The sequence below is a fragment of the Marmota marmota genome, unplaced genomic scaffold (assembly GCF_001458135.2).
Source record: "Marmota marmota marmota unplaced genomic scaffold, marMar, whole genome shotgun sequence".
In the NCBI taxonomy this organism is placed as follows: Eukaryota; Metazoa; Chordata; class Mammalia; order Rodentia; family Sciuridae; genus Marmota; species Marmota marmota.
In genome coordinates this window covers 573,283-601,218 of record NW_026000338.1, presented here as the reverse complement: position 1 = coordinate 601,218, position 27,936 = coordinate 573,283, and the positions used below count along the sequence as shown (strand labels likewise).

At 33.5% G+C, this 27,936-nt stretch overlaps 1 protein-coding gene and 1 long non-coding RNA gene across 17 annotated transcripts in view; one reads left to right on the top strand and one right to left on the bottom strand.

Annotated features, from left to right (window-relative positions):
- The window catches only part of Atrx (ATRX chromatin remodeler), a 242,039-nt gene that overhangs the window by 112,195 nt on the left and 101,908 nt on the right, over window positions 1-27,936 (bottom strand). For all 16 annotated transcript variants that reach the window (XM_048797444.1, XM_048797448.1, XM_048797447.1 and 13 more), the window contains 5 exons: window positions 26,239-26,372; window positions 25,604-25,780; window positions 18,687-18,780; window positions 14,860-14,962; window positions 12,754-12,975 (listed from right to left, as the gene is read on the bottom strand). In XM_048797444.1, the coding sequence (XP_048653401.1) occupies window positions 12,754-12,975; window positions 14,860-14,962; window positions 18,687-18,780; window positions 25,604-25,780; window positions 26,239-26,372 (730 nt within the window). The remainder of the gene's footprint in view (window positions 1-12,753; window positions 12,976-14,859; window positions 14,963-18,686; window positions 18,781-25,603; window positions 25,781-26,238; window positions 26,373-27,936) is intronic.
- On the top strand, window positions 6,129-21,850 carry LOC125614516. The gene is made up of 2 exons (XR_007345109.1): window positions 6,129-6,334; window positions 21,750-21,850. It is a non-coding gene; the product is annotated as an uncharacterized LOC125614516 (long non-coding RNA).

Here is a 27,936-nt window from a genome sequence, read left to right as displayed (position 1 = left end):
TATAACTACTTAGAACAAATTTTTTTTAAAAAGAATACTATTCATGGACCATGCACCTGGTCACCAGAACTTTCATGGAAAAGTACAATAATATTAATATTGTTTTCTTGCCCATACACACAATATCAATTCTCTGGTCATAACCAGGAGTCATTTTTACATGCAACTTGCCATGATTTGGATGTGAGATGTTTGGCAAAAGCTCATGTGTGAGACAACACAAAAAAAACCTTAGAGGTGAAATAATTGCATTATGAGAACTTTAACCCAATCACTGAAAAAAAATCCCCTAATAGAAATTAACTGATAACTGAAGGTGGGTAGGGTGTTGCTGGAAGAGGTGGGTCATGGGGAGCTTGCCCTTGGAGTTTATCTTGAGTGAGCTGAGCTTAGTCTGTTTTCTAATCATCATGTGAGCTATGATGTTGCCTCTGAGGAATGGAGTCAGCTGTCTAGGCACTGAGACCTCTAAAACCCTGAGCACCCAAACAAAATTTTCCTACTCTAAAATTGTTCTTCTCAGGTTTTTTAGTCACAGGATCAAATAAGCTGTCTAAAACACAAGTCTTATTATTTAAGAAATACATTTTGTAGCCAGATACAGTGGTGCATGACTGTAATCTCAGCAAATTAGAGATGAAACAGGGGGATCACAAATTCAAATCCAGCCTCAGCAATTTAGCAAGGCCATAAGCAATTTAGCAAGACCTTGTCTCAAAACTACAAAAATAGAAAGGGCTGGGGATGTGGCTTAGTGTTTAGGGTTCAATCCCTGTTACCAACCAAAATTTTTTTTTAAAAAAAGGAAAGAAGGAATAGAAATACTGAGGGATCTGACCAAAGTAAATTCAAAGCTTTCTGGAAAGTACTCATCACTCTAGACATCATTAACATTCATGGTTCTTGTGAGGAGGTCAAAATATCAACAGTAAGAGGAATATGAAAGAACTTGACTTAAACCCTCATGAATGACCTCATGAGGTTTAAGTTACAAGTAACTTCAAGTGTGATGAAAATAGTATAAAACTACAAGTTTAAGTGGAGCCTGGACATATATCACTAGATTTTTGCAATATCATGATAAAGCTTAATAGAAAAGGGAGGCCAGGTGAGGTGGTGTATACCTGTAATCCCAGCGGCTCAGGAGGCTAAGAAAAGAGGATTGCAAGTTTAAAGCCAGCCTAAGCAACAAAGAGGTGCTAGGCAACTCAAGGAGACCCTGCCTCCAAATAAAAATATTAAAAATAGGGCTGGGAATGCAGCTCAGTGGTCCACTTTCCCTAGTTCAATGCCCAGCACCAAAAACAAGGGGAGGGGGAATAAGGGCGGAGTTGCTCATGGGAATGACCAAATAAAATGACTTTTTTATTTGGTATTATCGACTGACCCCTGGGGCACACTACCATACTCAGCCCCTTTTCATTTTCTGAGACAGAGATTTGCTAACGTGCCCAAAATGGCATCGAACTTGAGATATTCCAGCCTCACAAGTCATTGGGTAAACACACATATGCCACAGTGCTCTGTAGAAAATTATTTCTTAAAATGGAATGTAAATCACTTGTGGTGACAAACACCTGTAATCCCAGCTATTTGAGAAGCTGAGGCAGAATGATCACAAATTCAATGCCAGATTCACCAACTTAAAACATAAAAAGGGGTTGGAGATGTAGCTCACTGTTAGGGCACAGCACATGTTCAATACCCAGTACTCCAAAGTGAGGAAAAAAAAATTATGGAATCTACCCTTGATGAATACCACTCAGATGTTGAAATGAGGAAATTCAGCTAATTTCATAAGAAACTGCCATATCCATCCAAACTGTCAGCAAACACCAACGATTAGTCAGAGGCCATTAACATGGAAGGAAGACCCACAAGCAGCAAAAAAGACTGACTTACTGAAGGCTCATATGATCATTAGCATTTTTTAGTGACAAAATATTTTAAATTTGGGCACATAAATAAATATTTTACACAGAAAACTACTAAACACTTAATACACTATATTACTGTTTAAACATAGCTTTATATGCAGAGAGAAAAGGAAACATACATGTGACTCACATGGTTGCAATATTTGCTTTATTGCAATACTATTGAACCAAACCCACAATATCTCCTGGTTATGTCTGTACTATAATCAGCAAGAGAGAAGTTATTCATCCTACACTGTTGGGAGCCGGTCTGGACCGTATACACTTTTAAGTCCTGAGTAAAGGAGCATGGAACAGTTGCACCCTGCTATGGGGAGCTGCTCTGGAAATATGTATCCTTAAGCCCTGAGCAAGACATACTGAACAATTACTGCACTCCTCAATAACTTGGGCTTTACCTCCACTCGGATAATGAGGCTTGACTCCAGGAGTAGGAGTTACCCGGTGGGGTTGAGTTACACTTACCTGTTCCTTTGTAATCCTACCCCTTGCCCTTTTGGGATAGAATGTTCCATGGAACCTCCCTATATAAGAATAAAGAATTCCAGTGGCTCTCTTTTTTTCCACAGACCTCTAAGGTCAGAGAGCCGTCCCAGAGTTTGAAAAGGGAATTCTGTGTGTTTGCATACTTTCTTCGCCATTTTCCTAAGTTATTAGAATAGTAAGATTTGTGAACCTAGCATAGGTCACCAGCTAGAATAGATGGTGATGATACACAAAGGATCTTTAAAAAGGTAATCAGTCAATTTCTCAAAAGAAACTTAATGGTCAGAAGGCAATGCAAAATACTGAACAAAAACCCTGTCAGCTGAGAAGATCTCCAGAAAACATACATTCAAAGGCCAATAAAAAGCCAGTATAACTGTAATTTTCATTGATAACTCCACTTTTTGCTTTCTACAAGATTAAAAAAATATATAAAATATAATTATAAATTATCACACATATATAAAATGGCTAAAATGTTTGTGGCATTGTTAACATACACAGTTAAAACACTTATCTACACGGGAAGCAGTTGAATAAGAGTTTTGGGGGCTGGGGATGTGGCTCAAGCGGTAGCGCGCTCGCCTGGCATGCGTGCGGCCCAGGTTCGATCCTCAGCACCACATACAAACAAAGATGTTGTGTCCGCCAAATACTACAAAATAAAAATTAAAATTCTCTCTCACTCTCTCTTTTAAAAAAAAGAATTTTGGTATGCACTGAAACAAGATTTTTATAACATAAGGATATTATTTGTAATCTGCACTGTAACCACAAAGAAAATAGCTGTATAATATAAATGAAATAAATTGAGGTGAACATCAAATGTATCACTGCAGAACTTCAATTAACAATGAAAGAACTCTAATTAATGTAGAAAATAATGAACAAAAGAAATGTAACTAAGACACAATAAAAAGCAACATGGAAGAAGAAGATCTTTATTCATCATAACTTACCTCAAATTTAAATGTACTTAACTCCTAAATCAAAAAGTACAGATTAAATGATTTAAAAATATGGTCTGGGGCTGAGTATTTGGCTCAGTGGTAACATGCTTGCCTAACATGCACAAAACCATGGGTTACATGCCAAGGCCCAAAAAATAAAACAAAATATGATCCAAATACTCACTTCAGAACTAGGCAGAAAGTAACAGAATGGTAAAAGATATTCTTGCATAACCAAAAGAGAGCTGGGATGGCTAAATAAACATACACAACATATTTTAAGTTGAAAACACTCTTTTAAGAGACAAATAGGACATTATATATCAATAAAAGAATCAACTCATCAAAAAGTTATAATAATTATACTCACACATGGATAACATAAAACATCCCCAAGATATATAGGAAACACTAATAAAATTGGAAGAAACAGAAAGAACTAGAATAATGCTTGGAAATTTAAATAGGCCAATTTTAATAATGCAAGGGAATGGGGCTGTATAGCTCAATGGCAGAGTACTTGCCTAGCATATTTGAGGCACTGGTTTCAACTCGCGCAGCACCACATTAAAAAAAAAAAAGGTGTCCTATGCATATGAAACTAAGAAAATTTTAAAAAATAATGCATGGGCAATCAGAGACAAAAGATCAATAAAGATTTTAGTAACACAATAAATCACATGGACCAAACAGATTTATACAGAATACTCAAGAATGGCAGGAAACATATTTTTCTCAAGTGCACATGGACAGACCATGTGAGAGGGCATAAAACGAGTCTTAATATAAAAGGAATGAAATCATACAAAGCATGTTTTCCAAGGAAAAGGCAATGAAATCAGAAATGAATAACAAAGAACTAAAAAAAAAAAAACAGAAATGTGTTCAAATTTAATAAAACTTTTAGATAATGGGTGTAATAACAAATCACAAGAGAAACTAGAAAATATCATGAAGAAAATGAAAATAAACAGAATTTTTAAATTTATTGGATGGAATAAAATGAATGCTAAAAGAGGCCATATTTAGTGTATGTAAATGTAAACAATGATGCAAAATTAAGATCCTAATGTTACACATGAAGGAATCAGCAAAAGAAATACAAAGTAAACCTAAGCTATGAAAACCAAAGAATACAGATTAGAGCATAGACTAATTCATTCATTCATGGTACAACAAATATATACATTAAAGACAAGTGATCAACCACATACGCTCACCTATCTCTTAACGATATGGATGTATTCTGAAAAGGAAATCATTAGAAGATTTTGTTGTGCAAATGTCACAGTGTTCTTAACAAAATTACAGCCCGAAAACATCATGTGGCAATATAATTTTATGGCCCAACCACTGTATATATGGCCTGTCATTGAGGGAAAGATGATTGCACAGTATATGGCTATATAGCAAAACATTAAGAAATGAAGAAGGGAAGTGTTAAGTATATTAATGTTCCTTTAATTATTATATCAAATTCTGTGTATGTTTACAAGTTTTCATTATAAAACTGGGAGAGAAATAAAAGCACTTTAAAGGGGGGAATGAAAAATAAATCATGTGTTATGCAAAAAGAAATATATACTTACTATTTGTGGGGGACTGCTGGATTAAAAAACAAGATATGACAATATGTTGTTTACAAGATACTCACAGTCTAACACAGCAAAGGAAAAAGCCTGGGAAGGATATACCATGTAATTGGAGACAGAAAGCAAACATTCAATTCAAACACAGAATTCAAGCCAAAATTAATCTTAAGAGACAAAATCACTTCATCCTGGTTAAGGGAATCATCCAACAAGAAGATAAAGTGACTGTAAATATGTATGCCCCATATGTCACCACACCTACACACATAAACAAATCCTTCTAAATATAAAGAATTGAATAGCCCACAATAGTATAATATGGGTGATTTCAACACATCTCTCTCACCATTAGATAAGTCATGCAGACATAAACTAAGATTCTTTAGAACTGTTGACCAAATGGACCCCATAGACTTTATAGAATATTTCATCCATTGACAACAAAATTCACTTTTTGCTCAGAAGCACATTCAACTTTTTCTAAAATAGACATGTCTTAGGACCCAAAGAAAATTATTCCAAGTGCAAAATAAAAAAATAAAAAGATAATTGCTTGCATCCTGTCAGATAACAACAAAATAAAATTAGAAATCAACAACAAAATTAAAAACAAAACGTTTTAATACCTGGAGATTAAATAATACACTTTTATGACTGAAGAATCCATTAGAAGAGAAATCAAAGAAGAAAAAATTCTTAGAAACAAATGAGAATAGAGATACAACATATCAAAATCTCTAAGAAGGAAAACAGTTCAACATTTAAAAAAGAATGATCCCAAATAAATAATCAAATTATACACATCAAGACCCTAGAAAAGGGGTTGGGGATATAGCTCAGTTGGTAGAGTGCTTGCCTAGCATGTACAAGGCCCTGGGTTCAATCCCTAGTAGCACCAAAAAAAAAAAAGGACCCTAGAAAAGTAAGAACAAACTAATACAAAATCAGTAGAAGATAGGAAATAACTGAAAAGATCTGAAATTAATGAAACTCAGAATTTTAAAAAGGATCAATGCAACAAAGAATTGTTTCTTTGATAAGATAAACAAAACTGATAACCCCTTAGACAAACAAACCAAAACAAAAAAATCCAAATCAAAAAAATTAAAGATGGACAAGGAGACATAACCACAAAGATTTTTTTTTTAATCCAGAGAGCCATTGGACGCTATTCTGAAAACTTTATACTCTGATAAAGTGAAAAATCCCGAAGATGTTGACAAATTTCAAGACATGTGTAACCTATCCAAATTGAACCAAGAAAACAGAGAAATACACCGGGCATGGTGGCATACACCTGTAATCTCAGCAGCTCAGGAGGCTGAGGCAGGAGAATCTCAAGTTCACAGCCAGCATCAGCAAAAGTTAGGTGCTAAGCAACTCACTGAGACCTTGTCTCTAAATAAAATGCAAAATAGGGCTGGGGATGTGGCTCAGTAGTCAAGTGTCACTGAGTTCAATCCCTGGTACCTCAAAAAAAGAGAGGGGGGGTAAGAGAAATCCTGAACAGATGAATATGTAATGAAACTGAAACATGAGTAAAAGCCTTTCAACAAAGAAAAGCCCAGGACCAGATGTATTCTACAAGAGTTCTACCAGACTATTAGAGAAGAACTAATGCAAACTTTCTCAAATTATTCCATGAAACAAAAAATAAAGCAACATAATATCATCCTGATACCAACATAAGACAAAGACACATCAAGAAAATAAACTACAGAGGAATATCCCTGGTGAACACTGATGGAAAAAATCTTTAATAAAATATTAGCAACCTGTGTTATCATATTAATGTTAAAACACTTGAACAAGATACTACACCATGATCAAATGAATTTCATGGCAAGGATTCAAGATTGGTTCAACATATGCAAATCAGTAAGTATAATCACAGCATAAATAAAAATCAGACAAGAATCATATAATCACCTCAAATAATGCAGAAAAAGCATTCAAAAAATCCAACACCTATTCTTGTTACAAAGGTGGAAGAAACTGGATAAAAAGAAGTTACATCAACATTATAAAGGCTATAGCAAACCCAAAGCTAACATACTGAACATAGAAAAATCAGAAAGCATTTCCTCTAAAATCATAAGCAAGACAAATATAAAAATGTATCTATCCTGCAAACACTTAAGAAGATAAGCAGGCCAAGTACAGTGGCATATGCCTTTAATTCCAGTGACTCCACGGGCTGAAGCAGGAAGACTGCATGATTGAAGCAAGCCTAGACAATTCAGTATGACCCTATCTGAAAATAGCTGGGTATATCACTCAGTGGTAGAGATCTTACCTTTCATGTATAAGACCCTAGTATCAATCCTAAGTAATACAAAATAAATAAATACATATATAAATAAGATAAATGAGATGAGAATACATCCCTACTCACTTTCTATGAGGATAATATTACTCAATTATGAATACCACACAATGACATTCCAAGAAAAGAAATCTAGAGGGGCTGGGCTTGTGGCACAGTGATAGAGTGCTTGCCTATCATGGGTTTGATACTAAGAAACACATATAAACAAATAAAATAAAGGCCCATTGACAACTAAAAAATATTTAAAAAAAAGAAATCTACTATCTCCACTTAACATGAGATAAAAAGTATATTCAAATATTAGTAAAAAGAATATAAAATACATAAAGAAACAATATACCATAAACAAGCAAAATTTATTTTTTTAAACAATTTTGTTTACCAATTTTTTTTTATTTTTATTTTTTTTTAATATTTATTTTTTAGTATTTGGCAGACACAACATCTTTGTTTGTATGTGGTGCTGAGGATTGAACCCGGGCCGCACGCATGCCAGGCAAGCACGCTACCGCTTGAGCCACATCTCCAGCCCCCAAAATTTATTCTTGAGATGCAAGACTATGTTGATCAATATAAGAGATAATTTTAAGAACATTATGAAATTCAGCATCTATTTCTAATTTCAAGAGAGGAATAAATGCTCGATAGTTTGGAAATGAATTAACAAAATGGATTTTCTTTATGGACACCAAACTGAATATGAAGAAAATCTGAAAGAATTTATGAAATAAAAATGATAAAAAATTGACCAAAAGCTATTATAACTATTAAGGAAATTTAGCAAGGACTTGTAACACAAAGTCATTATACCAAAATTACTTGAAATTCCATTTACTATAATATCAAAAAATAGGAATTACATAGGGGTAAATTTAACAAACTAGTATTAAATCTATAGAATGCAAATTACAAAACATTGCTAAGAGATAATAGGGACCTAAATCAATGGAGACAAGAGTGACAAGAATCAACACATTGTTGTCAATTCTGAGCCAGAAGCAATAGCACACACCTGTAATTCAATCAGGTCAGCAGGCTGAGATAGGAAGATCATGCGTTCAAAGCCTCACTCAGCAATGGTGAGGCGCTAAGCAATTCAATGAGACCTTATCTCTCAATAAAATACAAAACTGTAGCCAAGTACCCATAAATTCAATTCCCCAATACAAAAAAAAAAAAAAAAGTCAATTCTAGCCACCCGACCTAAAATTCCAACACAATTCCAGGAAAAATTCCATGACAAAAATTGGCACCATAACATTGCAACTTATATAAAAATAAAAAGAACTGAGAATAGCCAAAATGATTCTGAAAAAGTGGAAGGAATTTAGAGGAGCTATAGTATCTAATTTCAAGACTTACTATAAAGTTACACTTAACAAGACAGTTGTGGTATTGGCATAAGAACATAAAGAGTGAATGACCCATACATACATGATCAAGTGATTTTTGACACGAATGCCAACTAATTCAACGAAGAAACAAGTATTTTAAAAAAATGATACTGGAACAACCAGTTTACCTACATGAATCTTGACCCATATAACGCATATTATTTAATAAAGAGGAAGATGAAGCCATGCATGGTGGCAGACATCTGTAATCCCAGCTACTGGGGAGGCTAAAAGCAGGAAGAACACATATGAGGCCCTCTTAGGCAACTTAATAAGACCCCATGTCAAAACAAAATTAAAAGGCCTGGGGATATACCTCAGTGTTTGCTTAGTATGCATAATATCCTGGTTTTGATCCCCAGTGACACAAAAAATGTAACATGAGAAAGATCATACATAATACAAAATTCAAAGCCAAAACTATAAAGCTTCTATATTACACCACAGGAGAAAATATATTTGCAAATGAGGGGAATACAAAGACTTCTTAAATAGGAAACAAAAAGTAGAAAGCAATAAAAGAAAAACTGGTGATACTTTATCAAAATTCAACATGGCTTTTATCAGAGTAGCCATGGAAAAAAGAAAAAGTGGAGAAAATATTTGTGATACATAAACAGAAAAGGTCATTTGTATGCAAAATATGTAAGAAATATTACAGAAAAAAATAAATCAAAACACTCACCAAAAAACAATGAAAAAGGAAAAGAGATATTCGAATAGACACAAGGATATATAAATGCCCAAAAAGCACATGAAAAGATATTGAAAAATCACTAGTAATGAGAGAAATGCAAATTAATACAAAAAAAGAAATAACATTAAACAACAATCAGGATGGTTAAAATTTTAGAAATGGATAATAACAAATGCTGGTGAAGAATGTAAAGACACTGGAACACTCACTCGTACATTTATGGTGGAAATTCAAATGCTGTATGTTGTAAAGTTAAATATGCACATACCACATGACCTAGCCACACAACTCCTAGGTACTGTTCCAAGAGAAATGAAAACATTTTCCCATGCAAATATCTGTGTATAAACCTTTATAATAGCTTGGTTCTTGAGTTAAACACAATTCAAATGTATCACAACAGATGAACAGATAAAAATATTGTGGCATATTCATACAATGGAATAGTATTGGATAATAAAAACAAAATGTTTTGGTATACAAAAAAAAAACACACAAATGAATCTCAGAATTCTTACCTAGAAAAGAAGCCATATGGGAGAGAAGATTCTACATGATTTTATGCATATGGAACTTTGAATCTACAGTGATGAACGTGAATGATTGGTTAGTATGGCTAGGGGGACAGGAAGTTTCAGGATTGACCGAGGAGTAGTGATGAAAGTTTTCCACATCTTAATTTTAAGGGGGTGTCAGCTACATAAAATTATAACTGCCAAAACTCATTGATACAAATACAGTATTGGAAATATACATAGATTCTGTCTACACCAAACCATAGGAATTTTCTACATTGGTTAAAACACTGGAACTGGTTAAAAGTGCTGTATTAAATGCACTAAATTAACAGGAAAGAACAAAAAATTTATCACAAGTACATAGCAAGATGCTAGCAGAAATATTTTAAAATATCAAGAAAACTTTGAAAGGTAGAACATGTATAGACAAGTGTCAAATGACATAAGAGGGAAAGCTGAAACAAAAGTGACCAAAGAGGAGGAAATGAATGAGCACCAGACATTATAAAATGCAAAAGGTTCATCCATTAATAGGAATAGTTAGGAAGAAATCTGGAGTGAAAGCAAAAAGACTGATAGAAAGGATAAATAAGAAATAAACATACCAAATTTCCAAAATTGTCCAGTGAAGTCTAGAGAAAGACACCCTTCAAAATGTTATGAAGTGGGCTGGGATTGTGGCTCAGCAATAGAGCCCTTGCCTAGCACAGATGAGGCCCTGGGCTCCATCCTCAGCACCACATAAAAAGTAAATAAATAATAAAAGTTGGCTTTTAATAAATAAATATACATATAAAGGTATTCTATCCATCTACAAGTAAAAAAAAAAAATTAGTAAGATTCACATTGAAACACAGGATCCAGAGAATAAGAGATTCAAAAGAAGACATAGGTGAGGGAATTCCCAGGATAATTATGAAAGCAGATAAAGCAGACCAAATTAGAGTAGGAAAACAAAGCTACACTGGTGACACTTCCAAGGAGGAAAAAAAAAAAAAAAAACTAACACCACAGATCAATCACCTAATGTGTCTGAACTTATTGAAAAATTCTGGGGTTCTGCTGAAAAGATTGAAAATTAATAATAAATATAAACCTAGAAAAAGCAAACAAAAGAAGTTCATGAAAAGAAATGTAATCCACATATCTACATATGTACACATGTGTATATGTGGGTTGTTTGCTACACAGCAGTATGTACAATGTGAATCTGCTATGTTCAACCAAGCATTGTAACATAACCTTTCAGGGGAAAATGGCAGGAAGAAAGTGATCTTTGAGGGGTAGCAGACGAGAGATAAAACCTTAACTTTCATATAAAGAGAAATGTCTACAGGTACAAATTTAAAAAACAGCATTATAAGCACATTTAAGAGAAACAGGTAAAAACAAAAAGAAACAGCTAACACAAAAATTGATGGTCACTGCCTCTTAGGTAGACACTCATGGTATATACCCTTATATAACAATTTGAGGATATATAACAAAGGGTGCGTATTCAATTTAATAAGCATACAAATTTAACTAGAAAATAAACATGATAAATCAATTAAGAGTACATGGGGGCTGGGGATGTGGCTCAAGCGGTAGCGCGCTCGCCTGGCATGCGTGCGGCCCGGGTTCGATCCTCAGCACCACATACAAAGATGTTGTGTCCGCCGATAACTAAAGAAAATAAATATTAAAAAAAAAACTCTCTCTCTCTCTCCCTCTATCACTCTCTCTTAAAAAAAAAAAAAAAAAAGAAAAGAATACATATGGCAAAANAAAAAAAAAAAAAAAAAAAAAAAAAAAGAATAAATAAAATAAAGATATTTAAAAAAAAACAATGAACACAGCACAATAAAAAAGATACCTACATACCCATATTCATTGTAGCAGTATTCATGAAGTCAAGACATGCAATCAGCCAAGGTACCCATTAACAGAGAAGTGGATAAATAAAATATATACAATGGAATATTACTCAGCCATAAAGAAAAACAAAATCATGCCATTTGCAGGAAAATAGAGGGAACAGTAGGACATCAAGTTAAGGGAAATAAGCCAGATGCAAAACAACAAATACTGTACTTTTTTTTTTTTCACATTTTGAAACTAAATAAGCAAACTAACTTGGAAGTAAAAGAGGGACTAGTAGGGACCAAAGACTCAAAGGAAAGAAAGAGAGGCAAAAGAGTGATAGGTACACATGACTAAAGCACAATATACACACTTATCACAGTGAAACCCATAAAGTTATACAGTAAATATGCATTAATAATCATAACAAAAACTGCATACAGAATGTTAACATAATGAGATGACAAATGTCTGAGGTGACAAAGGTACTGATCCAATCATTGTGCACTATACATGTATTGAAATATCACACTATAAACCACATATACAATTACTTTGTGCTACACAAAAACAAAAATGACTAATTTTTTAAAATCAGCCCTGTGTTAGTAAAGGGTGAAGCCAGAATAATAGATAGATGTATATTTATGGTACTATTCTCTTTACCTGTATATATGAAAATATTTAAAATATAAAGGTCATTAAAAAACTCAAATCCTTTACAGGTGTAAAAAGTAAATTTTAAACATTTTCCTACCCAAATACATCACCATTATTTCAGTGATCATTCAAGAATCTCAGCTCTTTTCATGAACCTAATTATACAAATATAACTTAATGAGAACTTTGAGGTTGCATAAAGCACTGCCGAGTTAGAAAATCGAATTTAAAAAATCTGTGGTTGATTACAATACTCTACTCATGAAATAATAAAATACATCCACAACATATATCTATGAAAGTAATATATCAAATAAAAATAAGGTGGTTTATTTTTGTTTTTTTTACCTCTCTCAATTTCTCTCGCTCACGCTCCCTCTCAGCAATACGTTTTCGCCTCTCTTCCTCTTCTTTCAAAGCATTTTGTGTTTCTGTTCTCAGTTTATCATCTTTAAGAATCTTCCGGATTTTCTTTCTGCCTTTTCCAGGAGACTTAGAATCATCATTTTCATCTTCTTCCTCCTCTTCCTCTTCCTCCTCTTCTTCTTTGACTTCTTCTTCAGAATGGCTCTATAGAGTAAAAATGATTAAAGGTAAATAGTACAGTTGTTCAAATTTACCAACTTCTTATTATACTCAATAATATACCAATGAAAGTAGCAATAAAACATGTTGAAAACTTTTACAATTATACTTAATAAAGAATTATCAATATAAAACAGCTAAAGAGGATCAAAGCCCTAGGATTAGACCAGAAACTTTCCAAATGCTAGAAGGAAACAGGCCCAACACTCCAACATACTGGCACACATTCCAACTTTCATAACAAGACTCCAGAAGCACAAGAAATAAAACCAAGTATCCATACGTTGGACAGCAACAAAATTAAAAAGCTTCTGTACAGCAAGGAAACAATAGCATAAAAAGAGAGCCAAGAGAATGGGAAAAGATCTTTGCTACCTGCTCCTCCAAAGGAGGATTAATATCCAGAATATATAAAGAACTCAAAAACACAAATAGCCCAAACAATAAGTGGGCAAAAGAACTAACAACCACTTCTCAAGAGGCAAAATTCAACTGGCCAACAAATACATGAAAAATGTTCAACAATCCTAGCATCAAGGAAGTGAAAATAAAAACTACATTCAGATCTCACCTGACTCAACTCAGAATAAAAATTATCAAGAACAAACTAATTTGAAAACAACTACACCAATACCAGACCTTAAATTATACTATAGAACTATAGTAACAAAAAGAGCATGGCACTAGCACCAAAACAGACATGAAGATCAATGGAAGAGAAGAGAAGACACAGAAACAAACCCACATAAATACAGTTATCTCACCCTACACAAAGGCACCACAAACATGCACTGGAGAAAAGATAGCCTCTTCAACAAATAATGCCAGGAAACTGGAAATCTACAAGTAATAGAATGAAATTGAACTCCTATCTCTCACCTTGCACAAAACTCAAAGTGGATCAAGGACCAAGGCATTAGAACACAGACCCTGAGCTTACTAGAAGAAAAAGTAGGCCCAACTTTCCAACATGTCAGCTTAGGAACTGATTTCCTCAATAAGACTCCTAAAGCACAATTAAGTAAGATCAAGAATCAATAAATGGGAAGGTATCAAAATGAAAAGCTTCTTCACAGCAAAGGAAACAATCAGGAATAATAGAGATCCTACAGAATGGGAGAAAATCTCTACCACTTGTACCTCAGATAAGGCATTAATTTCCAGGATTTACAAAGAAATGAAATAACACCGGGAAAATAAATAACCCAATCAATAAATGGATAAAGGAATTGAACAAACACTTCAAAGTAGAAGAAATACGAGTGGTCAAAAATGTATGAAAAAATGTTCAAAATCTCTAGCAAATAGAGAAATGCAAATTAAAACTACATTGAGATTCCATCTCACTCCAGTCAGAATGGCAATTATCAAGAATACAAGTATCAAGGGCCTGGGTTGTAGCTCAGTGGTAGAGCACTTGCCAAGTACGTGTGAGGCACTGGGTTCAATCCTCAGCACTACATAAAAATAAATACTAAAAAAAAATTTTTTTTTAAAGAACATAAATATGGCTTGGGTTTTGGCTCGGCAGTAGAGCTCTCACCTAGTATGTGTGGGGCCCTGGGTTCAATCCTCAGCTCCACATAAAAATGAATGAATGGAATAAAGGTATTGTGTCCAACTACAACTACAAAATAAATATTTTTTTAAAAAGAATTAGAGTGGTATGATACATCCATTTGAAATTAAGGTACTGGTTAAAAATGATAATACATTAACACTTATAAATATGTATATATTCAATACTTCTACAAGTGTAAAATAAGCAAGTACAATGCCATCAATGATTGAACACAGAGATGTAACTCCTGTTTATTATAGCGTACTGTACCAGTTTTAATTCAAGCACATATTAAATATCATTGCTACCTTGTTTTCACTGGATGAATCTTCTTGAATCTTAATGCGTCGTCTTTTCTTTTTCTGTTTATAACTCCGTTGATTTTCTTCCAATTCTGCCTTTTTTGCAGACCTGAAGAAAATTTTAAATGCAAAATAAAATACTTCATGATGAGATTCCAAGAATTATGTACTACTTTGGAAATGCTAAGACTAAAAACAAGACAAGCCAAAAAAAAAAAAAAAATCAAAACATCTCAGGTTTAAAGTGGGTATTACAGGAGATGCCAAAATTCTAATTTCAATCCAATTATTGACACTTTGACGTATTCACCAGACATTTGGTATACAAGTAGTAATATAAAGTAACATTAAGACATTTTTATGGTGAAAAATACAAATGGCCTATATAACACAGCATACATATATACATGTGTGTCTACATGTATGTATGTATGTATATATTTTCCAACCTTCACCATCATTAATAAAGAAGTAAATCTCAGTTTCTAGGGCTGGGAATGTAGCTTGGTAGTGAAGTGCTCCTAGGATCAATCACCAGTATGCATTATGTATGTACGTATGTATGCATAAATAAACAATTGATGCAGATTACAGAAGTTAGATTCTACTTTCTTCAAAATAAATGAGATTTTTTTTAAATGATAGCTTGACATCTGGTAAGAAATATATCTCCAGGCTTACAAATTGGTATACAAAGCTATATTAATCCAGACTCCCCCCAAAATCAGAAAATAATGTGCTAATCAGGATGTTGAGAAAATATAGCCCTTGAGCACTATTAGTGGAAATGTAAAATGGTGCAGCTGCTCTGGAAAAGAGTACAGAGATTCCTCTAAAATTAAAAGTATAATTATCATATGATGCAATCCCATTATATGATATATACTATTATATATCCCATTATACTTATATATACTAAGAAGAACTGAAAACAGTTTTTTTTTTTCCTTTGCACTGGTGATTGAATCTCGGGGTGCTTTACAACTGAGATATACCCCCAGTCCTTTGTTTTTTGACAGTGTCTCACTAAGTTGCTGAGGCTGGCATTGAACTTAAATCCTCCTGCCTCACCCTCCTTAGTCGAAAGGATTAGAGGCATGTGCCACCACAGTGCACGAAAACAGGTATTTGAAGAAGTATTTGTACACCAGTCTTCACATTAGCATTACAGCCAAAATGTAGAAGCAAACCAAGTGCCCATAAATGGATAAATAAACTGTGGTATTATACATATTCAGTCATATAAATAAAAGAATTCTGATATATGCTATAATATGTATATGGATGAACCTCTAAAACATGATGTCAAATCAACAGTCACAAAATGACAAATACAGTATGTGGTAAACTTATAGAGACAGAAGAATTGTAGATGACAGAGGAAGGGAGAAAAGGATAAAGGAGAATTATTATTTAATGAGTACAGAGTTTGTTTTGTAAGATGAAAAAGTTCTAGACACAAGCTAAAAAAAGAACACTAAACTACAAAACTAATATGGTTGAGATGTCAAATGTTATGATATGTATATCTTATAATAATTTAAAAAATAATGAAGTGGGCTGGGGACAGAGTTCAGTCATAGAGCATTTGTGCAAATGCTCTACCCAGGTTGGATTCTAGCACTGAAAAACAAACAAAAACAACAGAAGTAATGAAGTGCTGATACAGCTACAACATGGATGAACCTTGGAAACATTATGCTAAGTGAAACAATTCACTCAAAAATAGGACACATATGATATGAACTATTCATAGGAAATATCCAGAATAAACAAATCCATAGAAATAAAAAGATTATTTTTATTTTTTTATGTTTATTAAGAGATGATGGGTCAAGGAGAATAAAAATGACTACTAATGAGTACAGAGTTTCTTTCAGCAGTGATGAAAATGTTCTGAAATCAGATGGTTAGGAATAGTTATATACCTTTGAACATATTCTATGTATTTTTATTCAGTCAGCATTTATTTGGCACCTACTATGTGCCAAGCATTTGGCATACAAAAGTATACTGCACATACCATGGCCTTGGCCACCAAGTGCTTAACATCTAGTGAGAACAAAAATTAAGCAAACATAGAATGGGAACAATCAAACAAGCCATAACAACTGAATAGAGGCTTAGCCAGGCTGTGGAAATAGAGCCTGGGAAATACAGAGCAGGGGGCCCTGACCCAGGGAGAGGCTGGTGTGGGGAAATGTCAGAGTTCCAGGGAAGAGAGCACCCTGGGGGATGAATGCTGGAAGGGAAGGCAGGAGAGATGTATATGGGGAGGAAGTCAGAGCTCAGGGTGGGGAGAACCAAACCCTATAGGCCAGGCTGGGAGCTGGGACATCGGCTCAGAGGCCTGCAGGAGACTCCTTTCATAAAAAAGTGAGCTTTTGCTATACAGGGGAGGGGATTGAGAAGTTTGCACATTTTAAAAAATATTTTTTTAGTTATACATGGACACAATATCTTTATTTTGTTTATTTAGTTTTGTGTGGTGCGAAGGATCGAACCCAGTGCCTCACATGTGTGAGGCAAGCCCTCTGCCACTGAGCCACAACCCCAGCCTTTGTACATATTTTAAGACCACTGTAAAATGTTGAATTTCATTTTATGTGAATTATATCCCCAATATTAAAAAAAAAATTGTAGTTGTAGAGACAGAATGCCTTTATTTATTTATTTTTATGTGGTGCTGAGGATTGAACCCATTGCCTCATGGACGCTAGTCAAGCGCTCTGCCACCGAGATACAGCCCCAGCTTTCTCCAATATTTTTTAAAAACTCTTATGGTTATCTTATTGTACTTTCTTTAAGATTAATACACTTCTGTATTGAGAACAGCCTAAAAATATTCACCTAAAAAGTCTCAAATTTCTGAGAACATATAAACACAAATACACGTCTATAAAGACATGCATGTATACTTTCATACAAACAAAAACAGTTCACTGGCTAAATTCTTTAAAAAATCATGTTATTCTAGGAAAAATAAAACAAATTTAGAATGGTTAGAATTATCTAAAAACATGCTAAAAAGGAAGTTAAAATTTGACATAACTAGTAATCTAGATCATCAGTTGCACATATTGAAAAAACAAATACATATTTATTACTCTAATACTAATACCAATTATTTGCATTCACTAAGCAATTACTACTTGCAATGTAGGTAATACTATAAGCCTTTCTTATGCGCTGCCTCACTTAATGACCAGAAGTACAAGTATGTTATAACCCATAATTTTATACATGAGGAAACTTAAGGCATGAAGTAGTCAACAGAAAGTTAGATAAAAGAGTTTTGTGCACAGAATCTCCTATCTATTACACAATAACTTCCCTTCCTGTAACAACCAAAAATTTCAGTCAGCAGTGATTTTGCACATTGAAAAACAAAACGTTTAGAACACACAATTGAGGTACAAGTAAAATATATTTATACATTTTATTTATTTATTTTTTTTTGGAGGAATACTGAGGATTGAGCTCAGGGGCACTCAACCACTGAGCCACATCCCCAGCCCTAATTTTGTATTTTATTTAGAGACAGGGCCTCGCTGAGGTTCTTAGGGCTTCACTACATTGCTGAGGCTAGCTTTGAACTCGCGACCCTCCTGCCTCAGCCTCCCAAGCTGCTAGAATTACAGGAGTGCGCCGCCATGCCTGGCAAATATGTTTACAAATTTTAAATCAATAGTTGTAAAACTAATTTCAAATAAAAATATTATACTTTGGATTTACTGGACTTTATTGGTAATAGTAGTCATTCTTCACATAATCTGAAGGCATAGTCATTCAGGTTAATTCCTTAAATTTTTGAAAACCCTATGTATACTTACCGTGTTCTAGGTCGCTGTTCATCTTCAGATTCACTAACTTCTTCACTAACTCCTGACTCCTGAAAATCAGACTCTTCTGACTCTTCACTGCTCACTTAAATTAAAAAAATTCAATTATTAAATATTTTATGACAGAAGCACAATTCAATTATTTGTCAATAACTTCATTTTTATGATATTATAAATTAACATTGGTAATATACACATGAATTAGTACTGTAACATATAGAATATACCAGGTAATGATTTAAATAGTAGTTTGAACATTCCTAATTTGAAAATGTGAATGAAATTCAAAATGTTCCAAAATCCAAGTTTCTAAATGTCAACATGACTCCAAAAGTGAAAATTTTCATGTAAACTCATGATGAGTCAGAGTTTAAATACAAACACACTAAAAAATACTGCATAAAACTACCTTCAAGCCTTCAAGTTATCTGTGTAAACTATATATGAAATATGAATGAATTTCATGTTTAGACATGGGTTTGATAGCCCAGCTATCTCATTTATATGTGCAAATATATCAAAATCTAAAAATATCCAATGTAAAAAAGACTTCTGATGCCAAGTATTTTGGATAAGGGATACTAAACTTATGTTTATGAATTTGAATGTATTGAAAATATTATTATAAAATTATAGCTCAAGATCAAAATGTAAGTATTCACTTGTATATGGATTGACTAAATGAAACTTAGCAGTCAATAAAATACAGAATTACTAAAGGTGAATTAACAAAAAAGAAATCTTGCCATTTAAAACAAGCAAAGTAGACTGGTCAAAACTCTCTCACCAATGATAACAACTAAAACTATGCATTGCTAAACACGGTGTGCTAAGCACCTACGGACTCTGAAAGGGAAACCATAGTAGGCAGATTGGCAAGTACAATCAAAATCTGAATAATGACCCCTCTGTAACTAAGGGAAAGGGACATGACAGCTATGAGTGTCATGTGTTATTTTCATTGTTTCCTGGTTCTGACCACAAAGCACAATGAATTAAAAACTATACAGAGGGTGCTGACAGGAAAACTGTCAGTTTTCCAGCAGCAGCACTGGAATAAAAGGGATCCTTCATGTTGCGTCTAGAGTTATCAAAAAAAAATCCCAATTTTCTTCTCTCATTTCTGATATCACAATTGTCAAACTGACAGAGGCATATAAATTCCAGAAGACCAATCTTTCTGGCCAAAGAAACCAATACAAAGAAAATATGAACATAGAACCTTTTAATAGTGCCAGAAAGTAGAGCAGTTTTCAAATGAGAAAAGGTTCATGATATCAGGCTATAGGCTCCAACTTGAAGGGCTCCCAATAGCCAAAGCTGGAACAATTTGAGCACTAAAATAAATTTTCTAGTAGTGGATTTCATAAAAAGCTGATCTCATGGAAGCAGAGTAGAATAGTAGTTACCAGAAGCAGGAGAGGTTAATAGGTAAGAGAAGATGGGAAGAAACTAGTTAGTGGGTAAAAAATGACAACTAGATAGAAAGAGGAAGTGTGATGACTACTATACAGAATGGTAATTATAGTTAACAATATTGCATATATTTCAAAATAGCTAGGAGATCATTTTGAATGTTTTCACCACAAAGAAGTGATGTTTGAGATGTCAAATAAGCTAAATAAATATCCTAATTTGATCATTATACAATGTATGTATAATCAGAACATCATGGTGTACCCCATAAATATGCATGTACAATTATTTTGTCAATTAAGAGTTCTTTAAATTAAAAACAAATCACTAAATTCATATGCATATAAGAAGTGCAAGGAGTAAATAAATAGGAGGAAACACTTATTCCTTTCAGACAATAAATGTAGAAGTAACAAGACACAAAACCATTAATAGGCAACCACAGTAATAACTGCTTCATGCAAGATGGATGCAAAAATTAGTGTGCTTAAAAACAATTAGAAATAGGGTATTTGCACAGTCTCATTTTCCCATAAAATATTCATTACAAACAAATACAAAAATAATATATTTTCCTTATAGTGGGAAAAAAATCTGTAGACACCAACTTAGCCAAATAATCAAGGTTAATATTACCAGTAAAAAAGATATTGATGTTATATACCCAATATAATGTGCTTAATAAGTGCAAATCATCACTTATGTGGTATTCTTTCTTTTTCTTGTTGTGCTGGGGCTTAAACTCAGGACATGTCAGGAAAGAGCTCTACCACTGAGCCACATTCACAGCCCACTTATGTGGTATTCTTATCAAAATGCATAGCCAACTCATTTTAATAATGAAAACCATTGAACAAATACATATCAAGTAACAGGATAGAAAAGAATGGATTGAAACTATCCAAAAGCTCAGTCATAATGAATGAAAAGACTGAGGAAATATTGCAAGGAAACATTATACATTAATGCAATGGGGATCCTGAATTGGATTTTGAAGCAGAAAAAGGATACTAGTAGAAAAACTAATGATATTTCAAAAAGATATATAACTTACTTCAGAGGGCAGAAAATGTTTTATGACTTTATGGATTATATGATCTCTGTTAAAACAAGTCATTTCTATTCAACTTTGCCACTGTACATGTGAAAACAGTGAATGAATGAACACAGCTGTGTTCCAGTAAAACTTTATTCATAAAAACAGGCAGAATCAGATTTGGCTCACAGGTGTGGTTTGTCAAAGCCTGACTTAGTAGTACCATATCAATATTAATTTCCTGATTTTTATAATTATACTATGATAAGTATAAGAACAAATCAGGGAAGTGAGATGAAAAAGTATATGAGAAATCTGCACTATGTGTACAACACTCTGCAAATCTAAAATTATTTCAAAATAAAATTTTTAAATGTTCTAACTTAGGATCAGAATCAGTTACGTTCTAGCTAAAAATATAGGACATAAACACTAAAAACGATTTTTATGGGGGAGGATGAAGAGAGAAATTAGAAGTTACTATTTAATGGGTATAATATTCTCTTTGGGAGCCTGATGCAGTGGTGCACACCTCTAATCCCAATGGCTTGGAAAGCTATAACAGGAGGATCACGAGACCAAAGCCAGCAGCAATAGCTAAGACACTAAGCAACTCAGTAAGACCCTGTCTCTAAATAAAATACAAAACAGGACCGGGGATGTGGCTCAGTGGGCGAGTTCCCCTGAGTGCAATCCCCAGTACATACATACACACACACACACACACACACACACACACAGACACACATATATATATGATGATAAAATTCTGGAGATATACAGTGGTGATGGTTGTGTAAAAATATGATGGCACTGAATTCTGTGGGTAAAATAGTAACTTTTAAATTGCATACATTTTACAATAAAAAAAAAAAAAACTGCTTAAGAACAGGGAAGTTCAGCTATTCCCCCTCTCGGACTATAGTCCAAAGAGCATACTACAGGGACACAGCTACATCAATGTTTATAGCAGCACAATTGACAATAGCTAAAATGTGGAACCAACCTAGATGCCCTTCAATAGATGAATGGATTAAAAATATGTGGTATTTATACACAATGGAATATTACTCAGCACTAAAAATAATAAAATCATGGCATTTGCAGGCAAATGGATGGCATTAGAGCAGATTATGCTAAGTGAAGTTAGCCAATCCCTAAAAAACAAATGCCGAATGTCTTCTCTGATATAAGGGGGGTGACTCAAAATGAGATAGGGAGGAAGAGCATGAGAAGAAGACTACCACTAAATAGGGAAGAGAGGTGGGAGGGAAAAAGAGGGAGAAGGGGAGTTGCACAGAAGATGGGAGGAGAAACTCATTGCTATACAGAATACATATATGATGTTGTAATGAGTAAAAGAAAAAAAAGTGTGTCACATTAGATTGGATAGAGAGAAAGGATGGGAGAGGAGGGGAGGAGTAGGGAGGATAGGAAGGGCAGCAGAATAGAATAGACAATATGACTGATGTATGTACATTCCATGTATGTATTATATATCAAAATGCATTCTACTGTCATGTATGACTAAAAAATAAATTAATTAATTAATTAATTTTAAAAAAAAGAACAGGGAAGTTGAGAGAACTTCAAAAATACATGCTAACATGAATGCCTATATGCACACACTAATAAGCCCTGAAATAAAGTATAATTTTAAGACTAGCAATAATTTCTCATGCAATATTTAATTTTGAAAATTTTCAGGGCAAATAAAAATTTCAAAGAACTGTTGAATGAACACATGAATCCCTTTTCCTAAACTATCTTATTGTTTCAAGTTTACCACATTTGCTCTACTTCTATCTACACACACACATACTTTTCTTATACTAAACCACTTTTTAAAAAAATTTTCCGTAGTTGTAGATGGACAGCATGCCTATATTTCATTTGTTTATTTCTTTATGTGGTGCTAAGGATTGAACCCAGTGTCTCACACATGCTAGGTTAGTGTTCTGCCACTGAGCTATAGCCTCAGCCCTATACCAAAACATTTGAAATTAAATGCAAAGAGACATCATGATATGTTACCCCCATGCATAAGGATACTGTCCTAAATAAGTATCATTATCACATGATAATGATACTTATTTATTAACATAAATATATTAATACTTATAGGCAATATTTATAGCTTAAAAATTGCCACTAAAATAATTGTATGATTTTACAATTTAAGAGAAAATTAAAAGTTCATAGGCTGTATTATTCCTTAATTCTGTAATGCATTTCAATTTAACTTAATTGAATAGTTAGACTAATAAGTAAATTATTTTCTTTTAATTCCCCCCCCCATCTTCCAATTCAAGTTGCCAGACAACAATGATATAGCAGAGTTCACAAAACTAAGAAAATCATGCAATTCAATATAACTATCAATCACTATGACCATAGAAGGTAATGGGATTTTAGGAATTTTTACACTGTCCTATATAGACAAACAAACAAAATCACCTGTGAATAAATTATCCACAGAAGCAGGCATTGGAAATTCATCATGAAAAACCTGAGTTTTAATAAAGCAAATATTTAATGTAATCATGGACACTAAAGCACTCTGTATCCTGAGCTAAATTTCAGATGCAAAATCCATACTGCTCCTTTTGTTGAAGATAAACAGGAATCCACATTACTGTACAACCTGTTAAATCACTCATTTCCTTTATATACTCTTAAGAAGAACTTGCAGGCTAGGCACAGTGGCACATGCCTGAAATCCCAGAGGCTCAGGTGACTGAAGCAAGGAGATCACAAGTTGAAAGCCAGCTTCGGGAATTTAGCAAGGTGCTGTGCAACTTAGTGAGTCCCATCTCAAAATAAAAAATAAAAAGGTTAGGGATGTAGTTCAGTGGTTATGCACCCCTGGGTTCAATACCTATACCAAAACAAACAAACAAAAACCCCACCTCTTTGTGCCACACTGTAAAATACCTATTACAAAAAAACACTCCTCATAAGTGCTTGAATTTTTTATAATATTGATATCCATATTTCTTACTAAACTGCCAAATCCACTATACAGCAAGATCAGTGAGAAACTTGTAAAACATGCATATATCTAGATATATAGAGATATGCCATGTGGATGGCATATAGTCATAGACACATTTTTCAAGTTCTTTTTAATTGACATATGATGTTTGTACATATTTATGGGGTACAGTGTTAATAATTCAATACATATATACAACATGTGATGATCAAATCAGATCAATTAATATGATTATCTCCTTAAATATTTACCATGTTTTATGTTGGGAACCTTCAAACTCCTCTCTTCTACTGCTTCATAAAGAATGTAATAAATTATTATGAACTATAGTCACCCTGCTGTGCTACAGAACACTATTATCATTCTTTCTATCTAACTGTTATTTGGTAACTATTATGCAATCTCCCTCTATGCCTGCTTCCCACTACACCTCTAAACCTCTAGGAATCATATTCTAATCTATATTTTATGAAATTAACATTTTAAGTTTCTACATATGAATGAGAATATGTGTACTTGACCTATTTTATTTAACACAATATCCCCTGGTTTCACATGTATATTATAAAACTCCGCAACTAATTTGCACATGTAGCCAGGTTGAAAATCATCATACCAATGATCACCTTATTCATTTCTGTATTTTCAATGCACAATGTGATGTTGACAGTAGGAAAGGTCTCACTACAAAGGGAGTCAAGACTTTTCTGGCTTTTGTTTTTGGGGAATTTGTGCAGGTTAGACAAGTTCTCTACCACTGTGCTACATCCTCAGCTCTTTTTTATTTCTTCTTTTGAGGTAGATCTTCCTATGTTGCCAGGCTGGTCTCAAAATAGCCATCCACCTGCATCAAGTCTCCCAAATCACTTGGATTACAGGTATATGCCACAGCACCCAAATGAACACAGATGTTTAATGTAGTAAAAAATTAAATCTGGGGCTGGGGATGTGGCTCAAGCTGTAGCGCGCTCGGCTGGGTTCGATCCTCAACACCATATAAAAAATAAAGATATTATGTCCACCTAAAACTAAAAAATAATTATTTTTTATAAAAATTAAATATGATTATATGCAAGTGCAATTTGGCATATTAGACTGCAAAAATCAACCCGAGCGAACTTTATCTTCTGTCTTCCCATAGGAAAGTATTTTTATTCTTGCAGTAGTATACAATCTTATATTTTCTACACAGTTTTTAAGTACCTTTAACCTATTAAGTCACATTTATTTCTCTTTATAGTCTAAATGTATATATGACCACTAAATATTTAAAATATTTTTGTGTTTTGTCAAGTTTCTGGATTATCATCCCACTCAAATTCTTTATTTCTTCCATGCAAGAGGAAAGCTACTCCAGTGTACTGATATTCTCTTAATATCAGTGGTCAATTATTTGAACAGATTACTATAATTACTTATAAAACCAGTACATTCCTTACATTCAGAGTTAAAATATCTTACCCTTCCTTCTATTTTTGCCTTTGACATCTTTATTCTCTTTAGGGTTTGTCTTTTTGTCTTCTCCAGATTCTCCATCACTCACAGTCAGTTTGTGCCTCAAAAGCTTATGTCTGTATCTTGGCTTTTTAGATTCTTCAGAATCGGAATCCGATTCAGAATTGACTTGATTTTTTGCTTCTAAATGAAGAAAATATATCAATAAAACCTTCTGTGGCCAATTTTTCCTTTAAAATGCATTATGAAACTATGTTGTCTCTTCACAATTGTCATCATTTATGGAAACAATCAGATATGTACATATACCTTGGTATCATTGGTGACAGTAATCTTACACATCAGACTTGATAAATTATAACTACTAAATATTGACAAAATATTACCAATGAATATCATTTTAAAGGATAAAATACTTTGCTTTAAAAATCAATTGTTTACCAGAAATAACTGACAGATCTAGAATAACTTCCATAATTACTACAAGATACACAAAGAAGTAATGGCAATAAAGTTTTAAATATTTTAATAAACTTTAAAATGTATCCATTAAGAAATTCTTTTGGTCAGATATTCTTCAAAGACTGAACTAGTCAAGGAATCAAATTATAACAATCTGTACTTCTCTTTGGGAAGCTCACCCTCATCTCCTGGGTTTTCTTCATTTTGTTTTCCAGTTCTCTTTTTCCCTCCTTCTGGTTCATCATCTGAAGACCCATCCTCATCAGAGGAAAGATTGGCTTTAATTTCTTCTAAAAGCATCTTCTTGGCAATTCTTTAGAGTAAAAGAACAATAAAAAACTATATATTTGGGAGTGAAGTATACCAAAATAAAAACAAAAACAGAATTTTCTGTATATAAATAGAAATAAAGGTATTGATAGATTTTATAATGTAAAAACTACCAAAACCATGCTTTAATCTAAGCTTCCAATGAAAACTTTTAAAAATGTTCTTTGCACTGACTTTTTTCTCAATACTACAGTATACTAAATAGTCTCAGGAAGGATATACCCTATTGACTATTTTGACCAATTTCAATTTGAAGCTATATAATCTTAGAAAGTTATATTTGTTCTGATGCCATCATCCAACAACTACAATGTCAGACAGGCCAACAACAATAAAGACACTTATCCAGACAAATGGCATTCCAAGAGAAAACTCCACAGGAGAGGTTTTAATCCACGGGAAAACATATTCTTGGAAAATTAGTGTGCAATAAACCACTATATTATGAAATAATGCCTCAAACAGAAGGATAATATTCTGGACCATAATTTCAATTTACTTTATAAATCTGTTGAACAGATGAAAGCAACACCAAATATTAATTACTGAAGCAATCAGGACTCTCTAGTAATATTCAAGCTAGGGTAGATATGAGAAGGGACATGAGTGCTATAAAATAACACACGTGATAAAAGAACACAAATTAAACATTAAACAAGTTTTCACTTTCAGGAAAAATAGTGCAATAGCTCTGCTCACACCAAAATTTCTCAAGATGTTCCTCAAAGACCAATTTGCTAATAGAAAAAAATGACTGCAAAAAAAAAACACATAAGAAAATACTTCTTTTACTGCTTGTAAAAAATATTCCTAGCAAATTTCAATGTTTACACTAATGAAAGATATCTGAAAATGTAAGATAAAAGAAATCATGACAATTTTTGTGCAAGACAAGGAGTTTGATCAGTTTGGCTATCCTTTTGCTATAAAGTCATAAATCACAGTAACACCCTTATAGAAAGGGTCAAAAGGAAGGTGACAAGACTCAAATAGTCTGCCATGAGCTAAGTTCTATGGGATAAACATTCACTCTGCAATCAAAACTGACTAGCTCAGTCAAAATCTTATAGATGAGAATATGAAACTGTTGTTACTTCTGGACTTAACACCCCTCTACATTTCTTAGCATGCACTCACATTTCACTCAAGGATTCATTCAATAACAGGAAATGTTAATGCACGTTAAATCTCAATTGTGACAGGTAGAAACATTGATATTCAAAGATGCATAGCAAAGGCACCTCAGCAGATTGAAGCAAACCACGTCCATGAAGGTTTATTAATGTATGCCTTTTTATGCTATCTCCTTCAAAGTAATGGATCAGAAATATTTAGACGAAACAGACAATTACCAATTGCTAAAGGATGCCACAGATGAGTTTGCTTTTCTGATGGTTTCTGCCCTTATTTGTATTTCAATAAAGTGGAATTAGGTCACCCCAATTTAAATATTACCGGAGTTCAGCACCATAAAGTTTAACTTTAAGCTTAATTTCTAGATCAGTGGTTTGCTGACTTGGATTGCATACAGCACGTTTTAAAATGGG